Below are 13,908 nucleotides of genomic sequence, written 5' to 3' on the forward strand. Positions count from 1 at the left end.
CATACTGTCCTCCCTGTGTGCCAGGCACTCTTCTAAGTGCTCTGTATCTTTTACTTCCTTTAATCCCTACAACCACCTTATGAGGTAGGTACTATTATTCCCCTTGTACAGATGAATAAATTAAGGCGCAGAGTTAAATAAGTTGCCCAAGGGCCCATAACTGCTAAGTGGTAGAGCAGGATTCAAGCTGGTGCCGGAGTCTGCGCGCTCCGCTCTCCTCTACGCACTAAGCCTGTCATTAGCAGCAGCCACTTTCTACATCTACTCCTGAAATCTTAAGGGGAGGGGAAGGTAGCCAAGGGTTATGGTGATTCATCACAGCCTGCATCTTGGCTGGCCTGCCTCATGCTAACAGGCTGCGCCACCTGAGGATCCAGTCTCCAGGCCACCAGGAGAGCAGCTGCATGGCCCACAGGCCACCACTCCCATCTGCACCTGTGGAGGACATCACTGATGAATAATCGTGGCACTCTCCAGCAAGCTGAGGGCGATCTCAACCTCCCCCAGCACGGTGGCCGCTGTGAACAGAACAGATCTGAGCTGGCTTGTTAGAGGAAACCTGCTCGCCTTGTCTGGTAAAAGAGTGGAATGCATCCAAGTTGTTCCCTGCATGTCCCACCCAGAACCTCCCGAACCCATCCCTCTCCTTCAGGCTGCTGGACACTGCTTTCTGGATGCTGATTACTTGAAAAGGAATCCCCTGAATGCATGCTTAAAATGCAGAGTCCTTGGTCTGCAGTTAGAACAACTAAATCAGAATCTCTAGGGGTGGAGGTGAGTTTTCTGCACATCAGGGAGGGAATCACTGCAGCCTTCTGCCTTATGCTTAGGGTTCCTGACTTGTGTCATGCACATTCACCCACTCCACAGAGACTGTCTGCCCTCTAAGTGCCAGGCACTGACGCAGAGCAGGCACACAAAGCAGGCACCAGAGAGAGACATCGAGAAAAGAAAGGAGGCAGGAACACCCATTCGTTGTCACTGAGCACCGGACACCGGCAGCGGCATTACGAGAGGTCACAAGGGAACGGGAATCCACCTGCTCCACTCCAGGATGAGCGGCCGCCCACCTAGCTCCGCCCACTCTAGAACCTGACCGGAGAGACAGACCCTGAACTGATGACCCAGGCAGCCCACAGCGACGGGCACACTTTAATCTGGTTGGTCAGGCCTATTGTGGCGGATAATCCCACAGGGCTGACTGTAGCATAACAGGCATTCAGTTCTTCCCGTAAGTGACAATGAAAAAAGAGGCTTTCAATTAACAGGCAGGCAAAAGCCACTGTTGGCTGAATATATGACAGCAAACAGAGATTAACGGGATAATGAGGCAGTGTCTACACACAGCCTCACGTCAGACCTGGAATGCTTGTTTGCTATGGACAAAGGGATCAGAGCAAAAATCCAGAGAGGGGAAAGAAAGGTTACTCACGGTGAGGTGGGGACATTTATGTGATGACACTGCTGTAGTCTGGCCGGCTCAGGGAGCCCTGGTATAAAGCGGCGGGCTTGATACCACACTCGAGGGCAATGCAGACGCGCGGGGCGCACAGCTGACAGGGAGTCCACGGCTGCAGCATTCATCCCAGTCTCAGACCCAAATTCAGGCTCTCTGATTGTCCTTTCCCTTCCTAAACAAAGGCTGCACAAAACCAGGCCCCGGGGTTTGGCACCTGCTGCCTGACATCCCTTCCATGAGAACAGGGACCATGGGAACCTCAACCTCCCTGGTGTGGCCTCAGAACACTGTTGCCCATCAGCCACTGGGCAAGCCTCCCTGCTTCTCAGGCAGAAACCCTCGCAGCACAGGAGCTTCGGAGAGCTGGTGGAGAGAGGATGGCACCCAGGCAGGCACAGTGGCCTGCAGAGAGGCTCTCCCTCCACCCCACTTCCCTGCGCAAATCACAGAACGGCAGAGCTTAAAGCAGGGGAGCCTCTGAGCCAGCCTGTTGGATAGATTAGGAAACTGAAGCGCAGGTGTCTACGTGCTAAGTGCAAGGTCAGAGCTCTTAGCAGAGGAGCAGACTTAGGGTCCCAGACACCCGATGTCATCACTGCATGGCATGGGGGTGTTTTGGGGAGGGAAGCCCAAGTCTGTCACCTCTTCCTCAGACCCTCGGCCGCAGCCTCCACGGGGCACAGAAACTGATCTCAGAGCGGGGGAGTGCGAGGAGACAGAGGCCGATGACAGAGATCCAGGGAGACCTAAAGGCCCCTGGCAATCCCTGTCCTCACGCCTGTGGACGGGCCCCGGCGCAGGGCGGCAGGACACAGCGCCAGCACCCCCTCTCAGATAGGCGTGGCCCTGAGCTCTGCCACAGGATCAGTATTTCCTGGGGTGGGATAAAGGGAAAGAAGGGGGCTTAAACTAAGCAGATATGAAGAAGGAAAAGGTGGGCTTTGCTCAGACTTGCCATTTCTGAACTTCCTGGCCCCAGATGCAAAACTCAAGGCTGGAAGATAGGAGGTGAGACTGGGCGGGGGGAGGATACTCTCCAAGGCAGTAAATGTGCATCCCAGGACTTGTCCCTAGGCCCCCCTAAAAACAGGCACTCCTTCTAGCCAGAAGGTGAGGGGAGAAACTCGGCCTATGTTTCCCCATAGAAACAATTTTCAGTGGCATCTGAAAACTTCAGTAGCATCACGGCTGTGAGGTACCTACCACATCTGGCAAGATAACACTCTCGTAGTGGTCCCAGGGATTCAGTCCCTAGCCGTTACATTCTTTCTATGGGAGAAAAAATCCAGCTGCAAATAAGGAGTTCAAAGTTTTGGAATACAGTTCATTGCAAAACTAGGGCCTGGCCACCCCAAAGCGGGTCTGGGAAATCATTTGCCTCAGAACTTATTACACTGTGTCTAAAGCTGCACTGTCCAAAATTGTTAACCTCAAGCCACATGGGGCTACTTAAATTTAAATTAATCAAAAGTAAATAAAATGAAAAATTTAGTCCCTCAGTTGCACTAGCCACATTTCAAGTGGTCAACAGCCACATACGGCTAGTAGCTACCACACTAGACAATACAGACAGAGAACATTTCCATCACTGCAGAAAGTTCTAGTGGACAGCACTGCTCAGGATGTAATTCAGCGTGACCAACGCATCTCTCCACACACTACTGGGTGAAGCCCTCAGTAACTTCTGAATTAGATTCAAATAACTTCCACAGGAACTATTCTGATGCTGGCTAAAATAAATAAACCGAGATACATCATCGTTCAACCAAGAAGCTTGGCTGGTCACCTAGGATCTTGAATGGGCCTGTGGACTCCAATGGCCTTAATAAGTACACGAACCACAGGTGCGTACATATGCTCAACAAGATGAAAGGGTATGAAGGAACATCTCCCTCCCATACTTGATCCTCAGCCATCTAGTTCCCCTCTTCAGGTGCAGCAACCAGTATTTCAAGTTTCTTTCATGTCTTTTTTTTTCTAAGTGTTTTTTTTAATAAAACTTTATTAGAGTATAATTGCTTCACAGTACCGTGTTAGTTTCTGTTGCACAACAAAGCGAATCAGCCATATGCATACACGTGTCCCCTTATCCCCTCCCTCTTGAGCCTCCCTCGCACCCTCCCTATCCCACCCCTCCCACCCACCCCTCTAGGTCATCACGAAGCACCGAGCTGATCTCCCTGTGCTGTGTTGCTGCTTCCCACCAGCCAGCTATTTTACATTCAGTAGTGTATATATGTCCATGCTACTCTCACTTCACCCCAGCTTCGCCCTCCCACCCCATGTCCTCAAGTCCACTCTCTATGTCTACCTCTTTATTCCTGCCCTGCAGCTAAGTTCATCAGCACCTTTTTTTTTTTTTTAGATTCCACATATATGCGTTAGCATATGGTATTTGTTTTTCTCTCTTACTTCACTCTGTATGACAGACTCTAGGCCCATCCACCTCACTACAAATAACTCAATTTCATTTCTTTTTATGGCTGAGTAATATTCCATTGTATATGTGTGCCCCATGCATTGTGGTAGGCACCCCACCAAAAACAGTTTGCTGAATAGTATAAAAACAGGAAATGTTTATTGTGCTTAGGAGAAAATGCCAATAAACTTCAGGCATAAGGCACAGTTTCAGTAGCAGCCCATTAACCTCACTGTGCTAATTATAAATCATTCTTTTGTTACACCCTACTGAATCACAAAACATCTTTGGAATGCCCAAAAAACTGATAATGTTGGGGCCCTGACAAGGAGAATCTCCATGACTGAGGGACAGGAGTCAAAGGAAGAGTCTATGAAATAACTTTTCCTACCTTTTGGATTTTGAATATTACAAATGTATTATTCATTCCAAAGCTTAAAGTATTTTAAGAGTAGCCTCTTCTGGTTCATGGCCTCACACTGTCAAAAAACAACTCCAGCCCCTCTATCGGATACCTGCTAATTAGATTCATTAAGCAGTCAGCCAAAGGTTGGAAGGATTTCAGTGTCCTCGTCCAACTTTACAGTCTTTACTAACCACACAATGGGTAAGCAGATCTGTTCTGTTATCCTTTCCAACTTCCCAGTGTAGACAGGCAACAACCTCTCACACCCACAAAGCAGCAGGATGCACAGCACAGCTGGCCTCTTCGTGGATCCGGTGTCACATATCAACCGCCATAGTCCCAGAGCCCTTCACTGTCAGAAATGACTCCTGAGCCCAAATAACCCTGGTGAGAAGAGAATCAAAGGCCAGAGGAACATCTCCTCACTCACCCTTCGAGGAGGACACTTGAAGGGCATCATTATTTCTACCATGTCCTCTTTTAGCCATTCCACCAGTTATCTACCAAATTCAATAGGGACATGTACACAAACACCTCTCTTTGTTGCATAAATAGTAATTTCTAGGTAGAGAGAGCGTCACAATATTTTGAACACAAAAGAGCAATGATAAGCATGTGGACAGTCTGGAGCCGACGTCAGGACAAGTGTGGTGACTTCTGGAGGACAGGGACCTCTCTAATGATGAGGCTCCATCCCCATTCAGCACTATGCAGAACTATGGGCAGTATTATCTGATGATGGCTCATTTCCTTCTTCCTAGAAATAAAATAAGCACCCCTGTGGGATATGGGGAGATCCCTACAGAGAGGCACATTGCAGCCACAACAAGGCTGAGCTCCTGTCTACCCAGTACACATCAAGACTTAGAAGTCTGAGAAGAGGCAAGCAAACTTGGAACCAAAATATTTGGGAAATAGTAGTGGGCCATTTTCTATCATAAGTTCCTTGGCTGAAATAGAATAAAAAAACTAAATGCACAAAAAGCAGCCAGTAGTTCCTAAAAACATTTCTTTCCCAAACCAAAATGGAAAGATGAGATGGGCCAGCAAGGGGCAGGTGCCAACACAAGAAAATCCATTTCAAGGGGCTCTTTCCATATGGCTTAGCAAGGATCACGTGGTGTGATGCTAGACTTTCTCCAGACCCTTTCCCTGCCCAGTGTAAAATGACAAGTCAATTTAAGCTGAAGTCCTAGATCGGCTTCAAGCACGAAGAGCGCAGCTTAATGGTGAGGAGGGAAAAGCACAGGACTGGGGTCAGAGGTATGAGTCCTGGTCCCACGTCTACAAATTTGAGCATGTCCCTTTATCCCTTTGAGCCAGTCTTCTCATCTATAAAATGAGAATCATTTTATCTATGACTTCATGCAACCCTCTAGGGTACATAAGCCTCTCCAATCATTTGTTTATTATTTATTTAATTTTTTAATTTTTTTTTTACTTTTGGCTGAGTTGGGTCTTCGTTGCTGCCCGCGGGCTTTCTCTAGTTGCAATGAGCAGGGGCTACTCTTTGTTGTGGTGCGCGGGCTTCTCATTGTGGTGACTTCTGTTGTTGCGGAGCACAGGCTCTAGGCGCGTGGGCTCAGTAGTTGTGGCTCGCGGGCTCTAGAGCGCTGGCTCAGTAGTTGTGGCGCATGGACTTAGTTGCTCCGTGGCATGTGGGATCTTCCCGGACCAGGGCTCGAACCCATGTCCCCCGCACTGACTGGCAGGCAGATTCTTAACCACTGCGCCACCAGGGAAGCGCTCCCTTCATTTATAATTCCATATAATTTCTCAATAAAATCACGAATATCAGTACCAGAATATGAGTTTGCCTTCTGGGTTATTCTTCCAGAGGTGGCATGTCTGAGCCGTTAAAACCACGTAAGAAGTTAAATAGGCAGGTGGTAGCTAAGGAGTCTTTCAACTGCCATCAGCCCTAAGAGCCCTTTCGACACCCAAAAAGGGCTGACCAGGCTCCAAGCAGTAGTCCCTCCCCACCAAGTCCGCTGCAGGACAGACTCGAATAGACAGAAACACCAACCAGCTGTCTCTACCAAAATCGCCATCAATCCTGAATCACATCCTGACCACTGACCCTCTCAGACATACCATTTATTTGCCGACTTTATTACACTGACCTGGGAACAGGAGACCCAGGGACCTAACTTCTAGTCCAGTTCTGTTTAGATTCCACAGTGTTTGATCTCCTTGCTCATCTGGAAATCTGCTTGCCTCCAAAGCAGCCTCACCCTCGGACTAAAGAAGCTCAAGAAGCAATTCAGCTGTAAACTCACAAGTGTGTCCCCACCTTTGTGCAACAATTGCCTTCACGGTGCCTTCTTATCAGGACCATTATCAAAATAGCAGCAGCCCAGCTGTAGATCCCAGCTCTGCTACCATGTAACCAAGCGTCTTTGGGAAAATCACATAAGCTCTCTGGGCCTGCCTCTCATCTGCAAACCAAGGGGGCTGCACTAGATGGTGTACGCTCTGTCTCAAATGCAGCAGTCTATGGCTATGATGCCCATGGAGACAGAACCCAAAACACAGCACTTAAACTCGGTGTGTAAGGCAGCGTGGACATTGGCCGAGCCTACCTCTGCGGAGTTCCCATTGACTAGGCTTGCTGGGCAGGTCACCAAGGTGACAAGGGACGCCCTGGCAATACACTTACCTTTCCCGCATCCACCAGTTCTGCAATGTCATCTAGATATGGACCACTGGCCATGAAAAAAGCCCAGCGATAATGGACTCCTTTCCAGAAATGCTAAAAAGAAAACAAAACGTGTCAAATATAGGAAAGGACGAAATCTGACAAAATGCAAATTTTGGGAAAAGTATTGCCTGCATGACTAAGACAGACAAACTGCTTTCCCATTTCATGCTGCCACAATGAGCTGTACACCCAGCACCTCAGCACAGTGACTGACAGACAGTGGATGCTCCATAAATGTTTCATAAATAAGTGAATGAACAGAGATATACCCATGTGAACTCGGGCTTCTCCCCCAGGTTGTGACTGACAAGCAAGTAAGCACAGGAAAGCCCTTCTTAAAATGACAGTCTAATCTTACACACTCAGTTTCTTCCCTAGAACATATGAGGGGCTGAGACCTCTAGACTTTCCCTACCAAGGTTTGAATAAAGCCCTGAGGCACCAGAAAAGAGCTTTCACCTAATCCAAGAATGCTTTAAGGGCAATAAGGCACCAACATATGATCTTAAACAAGAAATCTAATCAAAACATTTTTTTCTGGCTCTGAGAGGAATTAAGACAGCTTTAAGGACAAAACAAAGCATAAAGTTCCTCATGCATCATGGCTGGATCTTCCCCTATAGTTATAGCAAGTCCCAAGCCACCTAATCTACTGTGGGGCAAAATGCCCCCTGGTGAAGACAGGCAAAAATCTTACACCAAGAGGGTTCATGACCACTCTACTGCCATAGCCACTTTGATTATTATTCTTTATGTCGGAGGTAGGGTAGGCCATTATCAAAACAGCAAGTGAGCTGAGGTTCTCAGTGATACCTCAACGACCTGCCCAACTAAACTTCATCAGACGGGAGTGACCCAGAAGCAGGAGGGGGGCCAGCCAGTATCTCCCCGCCGCCACCCTCCCTGCACCTGCCCCAACTGCTGGGCGAGCTCAGACTTTGTCCACTGAGCTCACCGCACAATCTCAGCATGATGATCAGCTACCATCACGGCATGAAGCCGGCAGGTGCAGTGGAACTCCCCTGCTACTCTACCTCAGGCCTTGACAGTTGTGTTATTTAGGGCAAGCTACCACTTTCAGCCTGTTTCCCGGCCTGCAGAATGGAGGTACCACCACCTAGCTGACAGGGGGGCTGGAGGAACTAAATGAGAATGTATGTAAGGTGCCTGACACATCGAAAATATTTGATAAATATTTACCTAGTGCTGAAAGTAAAGCTTACTGAGGAAAGACTGGGGCAATGCAAATAGAGTTTAAGATTGCGGAGAGACAGACAAACCCAAGCTGTGGTCTAGGCAGAGCTTCGCAATGAGTGCGCCAGGAACAGCTTACTGGTTTGGCTGAGTGACCCTTATTGTCTAACCTGGAACAACTTGTAAGAGTTAAAGGGGTCACCACTGATCATTATCTCAGGACCACAGATGTAAATAGAGCCAAGCTCACCCTAGAATAGGTATGACAAGCCCTCGGAGTAGCAGGGCAGAGCCTGGGCTAACGCAAGCCTCCAGGTAGTTTGCTCTTGGCCCAGAGTGGTCTCGATATGCTATTCAAATACTATCATTTTCTCTGCATGTCAGAGCATGAAAGAGGTCAGGAAGCATTGGTCTAGACAACTAACTTAAAAACAAACAAACAAACAAAAAAAAACATTTGAAGGCTTAGGTGGCTAGACACCAGAGGCACTGGGACTGTCCCAAGCTTAGAGCAGGTCCAGTTAATTACAATCACAGAAGACCTGTTCATGTACTTCTCCATAGGACTGGTTTTACAGACTATAATTAAAACCTTCTGATCACTGTTCAGAGTTTTAAAGAGGAACAGCGGTGGTCATAACTGCCATATCTGTAATTCCTTTACAGCAGGCTGCCCTGTAAAGTGAAACGTTTGGTCTGCAACAGCAGAATTTTTATATTCTGCTCTAAGAGGTCTGTGTAGGTTTTCCAGGCCATTACAGGAGAGAGTAAACCAAAGCAGGCAGGCATTACAATGAGGCTTTAACTGTGCACATTCTCAGAAAGACATCAGAAACTACTTAAAAGGTTTTCACGTGAGATTACCACTATCATCTTTCAAGACGGGGGAAAGGGAAACGAAGAGAGCTGTGCCTGTCTTACTCTCGGAGGATAGCTCTGAAGCTCAACTTATAAGAGGTCCCACTGCAATTCAAACTGTGAAATTTTATGGAAAACTTAAACTTATATCTTAAAGCAGTTGGGAAGCCCGAGTTTCATGAAAAGAGAAAGAAGAGACAAAGGACAGCTAAGATTCCTTCCTCCACCACAAAGCGCCCCGTGGACACTGCTGCTGGCTGCCGTCTGAACCAAGTGAAACTAAAGAACCCGGAGCACAGCGCCCGGTTTGTTCACTCCTATCACCCAGACCCAGCTCCTAAGGACTGAGCAGCAGTCTCCTCCATCACAGCTCTTCTTCACCACCTCTAAGGACTTAGTACACAGCATTCAAGAGACCAGAGTCCTAAACTTCAGCCCCCAAAAGGTTCCAAATTAATTTCGAGAATCAAGAAGCTAAAGAGAATTATCAAGCCAGTCATCTTGCAAATACATGGCAGTGCTGGCTAGGTCGACGTGACTCACAACCTTTTCACCCTTGAGGAACCTTCTACTGCCTTTTTCCTGAGCCTGAAGTATTTTGTCTAATTAAAAAAAAAAAAACAGAATGTATATTTTCTTGTCACTTATTTCATTTCAACACTAATTCACATTTTAAACCAATAAGCTATAATTACCAACAGTGCATAACATGAAATTATAAGCCTCTGTCACCACTGTCATGTCGGGTAGAGAGCAGACTCTGGAGCTCTCCTATCAGTCCTGTACTAGGGCTGATCTGCACTAGTCCTGAAGGCCCACCATGCACGGGATGTGTTCAGTTGGGTGACATAGCTCCTTACGGCCCTGTTAACAAAATCAGGCTGACTAATCAAATCTTTGAAACCCCCAGAATGCCATCAATAGTTAGAGTTTCTGATTCACATGGGACATGTACTGTCAAGACAAGTTGATACAATTCCAGAAGAAGCATGATGGTTCCATTAGTCTTTGTAGGCTCACTGATGGAAGAATACAATTTCCTTCAGCTTTTTTTTTAAATTGATTAATTAATTTTTTGGGGGGGCTGAGTTGGGTCTTTGTTGTTGCACGTGGGCTTTCTCTAGTTGCGGTGAGCGGGGGCTACTCTTCATTGCAGTGCACGGGCTTCTCATTGCGGTGGCTTCTCTTGTTGCGGAGCACAGGCTCTAGAGCACAGGCTCAGTAGTTGTGGCGCACAGGCTTAGTTGCTTCACAGCATGTGGAATCTTCCCGGACCAGGGCTCGAACCCGTGTCCCCTGCATTGGCAGGTGGATTCTTAACCACTGTGCCACCAGGGAAGCCCCTTCCTTCAGGCTTTTGAAATTCAAAAAAATTCCCATGGACCTCTGAAGGTCCAAAATCCCCAGTCTGGGAGTCACTGGCATATCCCAGTGTTACTACCATGAAAACAGCCAGCTCTACGCTGTCTTAATGAAGCTTCTGCCATCATATACAAGAAACTGTATGCATTAAGACAGTGAAACAGAGAGCCATCAGGTGCAGACAAGAAAAAAGCGGAAGGTGTATCAGATGGAATCAGGAGCGGTAATAATAGCTAGTAATAAAGGCTAACATTTAACGGGACTTCCCTGGTGGCACACTGGTTAAGAATCCGCCTGCCAATGCAGGGGACACGGGTTCGAGCCCTGGTCCGGGAAGATCCCACGTGCCGCGAGCAACTAAGCCCATGCGCCACAATACTGAGCCTGCGCTCTAGAGCCCACGAGCCACAACTACTGAGCCCGTGTGCCACAAGTACTGAAGCCTGCGCACCTAGAGCCCGTGCTCCACAACAAGAGAAGCCACCGCAATGAGAAGCCCACACGCCGCAACAAAGAGTAGCCCCCGCTCACCGCAACTAGAGAAAGCCCTCACGCAGCAAAGACCCAACGCACCAAAAATAAATAAATAAATTTTAAAAATAAATAAATAAAGGCTAACATTTAATAGGAGTGTCTTGGGTACCAGGCATTGTGCCAAGTTCTTCACATGGGTAGATTATCTTATTTAATCCTTACAACATACAGTAAGGGAGATACACCATTAGCCTCATTTCTCAGGTGAAGGTGTTGAGGCTTAGTGACGCTAAGTAACTTGCACGGGGCTACACAGCTACCAAGTGGAGGCTAGAATTTGTACCCCGTCAGTACGTGACTCCAGAGCCCTGCTTGCAGCCACTGTGCTGTGCTGGCTCCATGAGCAAAGAAACTGGCTAGGAGGAAACCAAATTCCAGAAGCCCCAGGTGCCTGCTTGCTCTCACCAACCAAGACTCTCCCCCTACCTTCAATGTCTTAGAGCCCACGGTGACGCCTGTCTGCAACATGCCATCCGCTATGCCCAACCGGTCCATGTTCAGGAGGAAAGGAGTCACCAAAGTCACATACGTGGCTCCTGACCACTTCTTGAGAAAATTTAGAGCCCATGTTTCGGTGGATCCACCAACACTGTCGAGAATAAAATCAAACCTGGAGAGAAAGAATCAAATCAAAACATCCTGGTCAGCCTTTATCCAGGGCTCCAAGCCGCCTTCACTCCCAGCGCCAGTTAGCTACAGGGTTTGTTTCCGTGACAGCTCGCAGACAGCAGGGGGTGGATGCCCGGACAAAGGAGAAAAGGGCACACCCACTTACTGGATCTCTGGGTTTTCTCCACCATAAGTCAATGTCATTTTTTTAAATCATAAAATCATATTATTTTCAAATACTTTAAGAATGACTTAAACAAGTGGTTTTCAACCGAGGGTGATTTTGGCCCCCAGGAGACATATAAGGCAATGTCTAGAGACATTTTTAGTTGTGACCGTTGGGGGAGGCGGTGGGAAGGGGGTACTGGCATCTAGAGGCCAGGGATGATGATAAACATCCTACAACGCACAGAACAGCCCCCCACAACAAAAAATTATCCAGCCCAAAATGTCAGTAGTTGAGAAACTAAGGTTGCCAAGGCTGAGAAACCCTGACTCAAGCTTTATAGAAAACTGCAAAGCTATCCATCCAATGTGAAGTCAAAGTACTCTTTCGTTCACTTGAGAGAAAAGTGTATTAGGTTTTGACCCGCACAAGTCATTTGCTTGTATCCCCTCCACAATCAGAACTGCTTGTAGAAGCATCCTCTTCACCTTATGGAATTTTCTTCTTTTGGTTTCATGCACATCAGCACAAAGCAAAAGAGAAATCAACAGCCTGCTCTCAGTCTTCAGCTCTGCTCTAACATGCCAAAAAAATGCAGTCATAATGGAATGCACAGGAACTGACAGATATTCAGCTCCTGAAATCTAACCTAAAATTGCTATAATCGCTACATTCTACTTAAAGGGGATAGAACCCAATGAAGCTTTAAAATACTTTAGAAAATAAAGATCTGTTTAGAGAATGCATGCTTATATATTAAGCAAATTAACAGAGGAATTCCTTTTTGGTAAGTCCTTTTTCCCTCCTAAATTCATCTGGATGAACGTCAAAGCTCCTAAAACCAGCTTTGGCCAACTTTGTGGCTCTTGAGTTCTTTCATGGGACTAAAGAAGGGCAAATAAAAATTAAAAGATATGAAGTGCAGGAGAATGACCTTACTAGATGACTATTCTCATTAGAAAAGAACAGAAAAATTCTTCTTTATGAGTTTACGTTTCTGCTTAAGTTTCTACTTTTAAGTTCCTATTTCATTCCCAAATTTTGGATAAACAAACACGATGGCACTTAATTTAGATAAAACTTAAGGGCAGCCTGGTATTACAGAACTGGCACTGCCTGCAAAAAGAAGTCCAGAGACCAGGCTCTAGACCCAGCTCTCCCACTAATGATTAAGTGGCATGACCCTGAGCATGAAAAAAACTCCTAAATCCTCTGCCCCTTATTTTCTCGACTATAATGCCATAGAGAAGGACTGAAGGATTTCAAAGCCCTTTCCTGCTGTAAAATCCTAGGATTCAAATCCAAAAGGCTGCTATTTGGAAGGAGGAACACATTTATTCTGGGTGGATTAAGAGGCCAACCTCCAGGCAGAAGTTACAAAGATCAATTTTAACTAAAGCGATCATTAAAAAAACAATAGCCTGCATTTGCGAGCTGGTGAGGTCCCCGACTGGACAAGAGCAAGCAGAAGGGGCAAGGCCGCCGGGCGGAGACTCGGAGGAAGAGAGTGAGGTGCAGGGTGGGAGGCTAGCCTGGGTGCGCTCTCGCCTTCACCCGTCAGGGTCTCTATTCTCTGGCAAAAGGTTCCAGACATGCAAAAAACTCAAGGTGGATGGGGGTAAAGGGTGGGCCTTGGCCTCTCTCTGCTGCTATTCCTAGAAGCAGCGGAAGAGAGGTGATTGACCGAAACTACCACTATCTGGAAGCCTCGGTCCTGCCACACAGGCAGGGATCTCCTCAAGGGACAGCGTTAGTCCTCAAATGTGCCATAGAGCGTGTTCCTGCCACAGGGGCTTTACATTGGGTGTTATCCCACCTGGAACAAGTGTTCCTCTCCTAGATTCCCTCAACAAGTCATTAAACAAATATTGACTGTAGGTCACTACACCATCCCGGGGTGGAGGGGGACACAGCAGGGAACAAGACCCCTGCCCCCAACAAAAAGAAGTCCTATCCTCCTGGCTTGCTCCTGAAGCCTCTGCCCAAATGCCTCACTTAGAGGCATTCTTCAACCACACCATGGCAAACAGCCTCCTCCTTCTAAAACAGCCTTTCTTTCCCCCCTTTCGCTGCATCAGTGTTCTTGAGAGCACTAACCACTAGAATACAAGCCCACGAAAGGGGGCAATGTGTCTTGTTCGCCACTGTGTCTTAGCCTGTGCTTAGAACACTGCCGAGCAGGAAGGGACATTCCATAAAG

At 47.3% G+C, this 13,908-nt stretch overlaps 1 protein-coding gene across 2 annotated transcripts in view; it reads right to left on the reverse strand.

Annotated features, from left to right (window-relative positions):
• RTN4IP1 (reticulon 4 interacting protein 1) overlaps positions 1–13,908 on the reverse strand; it is a 69,457-nt gene that overhangs the window by 24,678 nt on the left and 30,871 nt on the right. For both annotated transcript variants that reach the window (XM_089921618.1, XM_022553532.3), the window contains 2 exons: positions 11,360–11,543; positions 6,944–7,036 (listed from right to left, as the gene is read on the reverse strand). In XM_089921618.1, coding sequence (XP_089777744.1) covers positions 6,944–7,036; positions 11,360–11,543 — 277 coding nt within the window. The remainder of the gene's footprint in view (positions 1–6,943; positions 7,037–11,359; positions 11,544–13,908) is intronic.

The sequence above is a fragment of the Delphinapterus leucas genome, chromosome 12 (assembly GCF_059928025.1).
Source record: "Delphinapterus leucas isolate spDelLeu-1000000601 "Yukka" chromosome 12, BTC_Dleu_Yukka2, whole genome shotgun sequence".
NCBI classification, from domain to species: domain Eukaryota; kingdom Metazoa; phylum Chordata; class Mammalia; order Artiodactyla; family Monodontidae; genus Delphinapterus; species Delphinapterus leucas.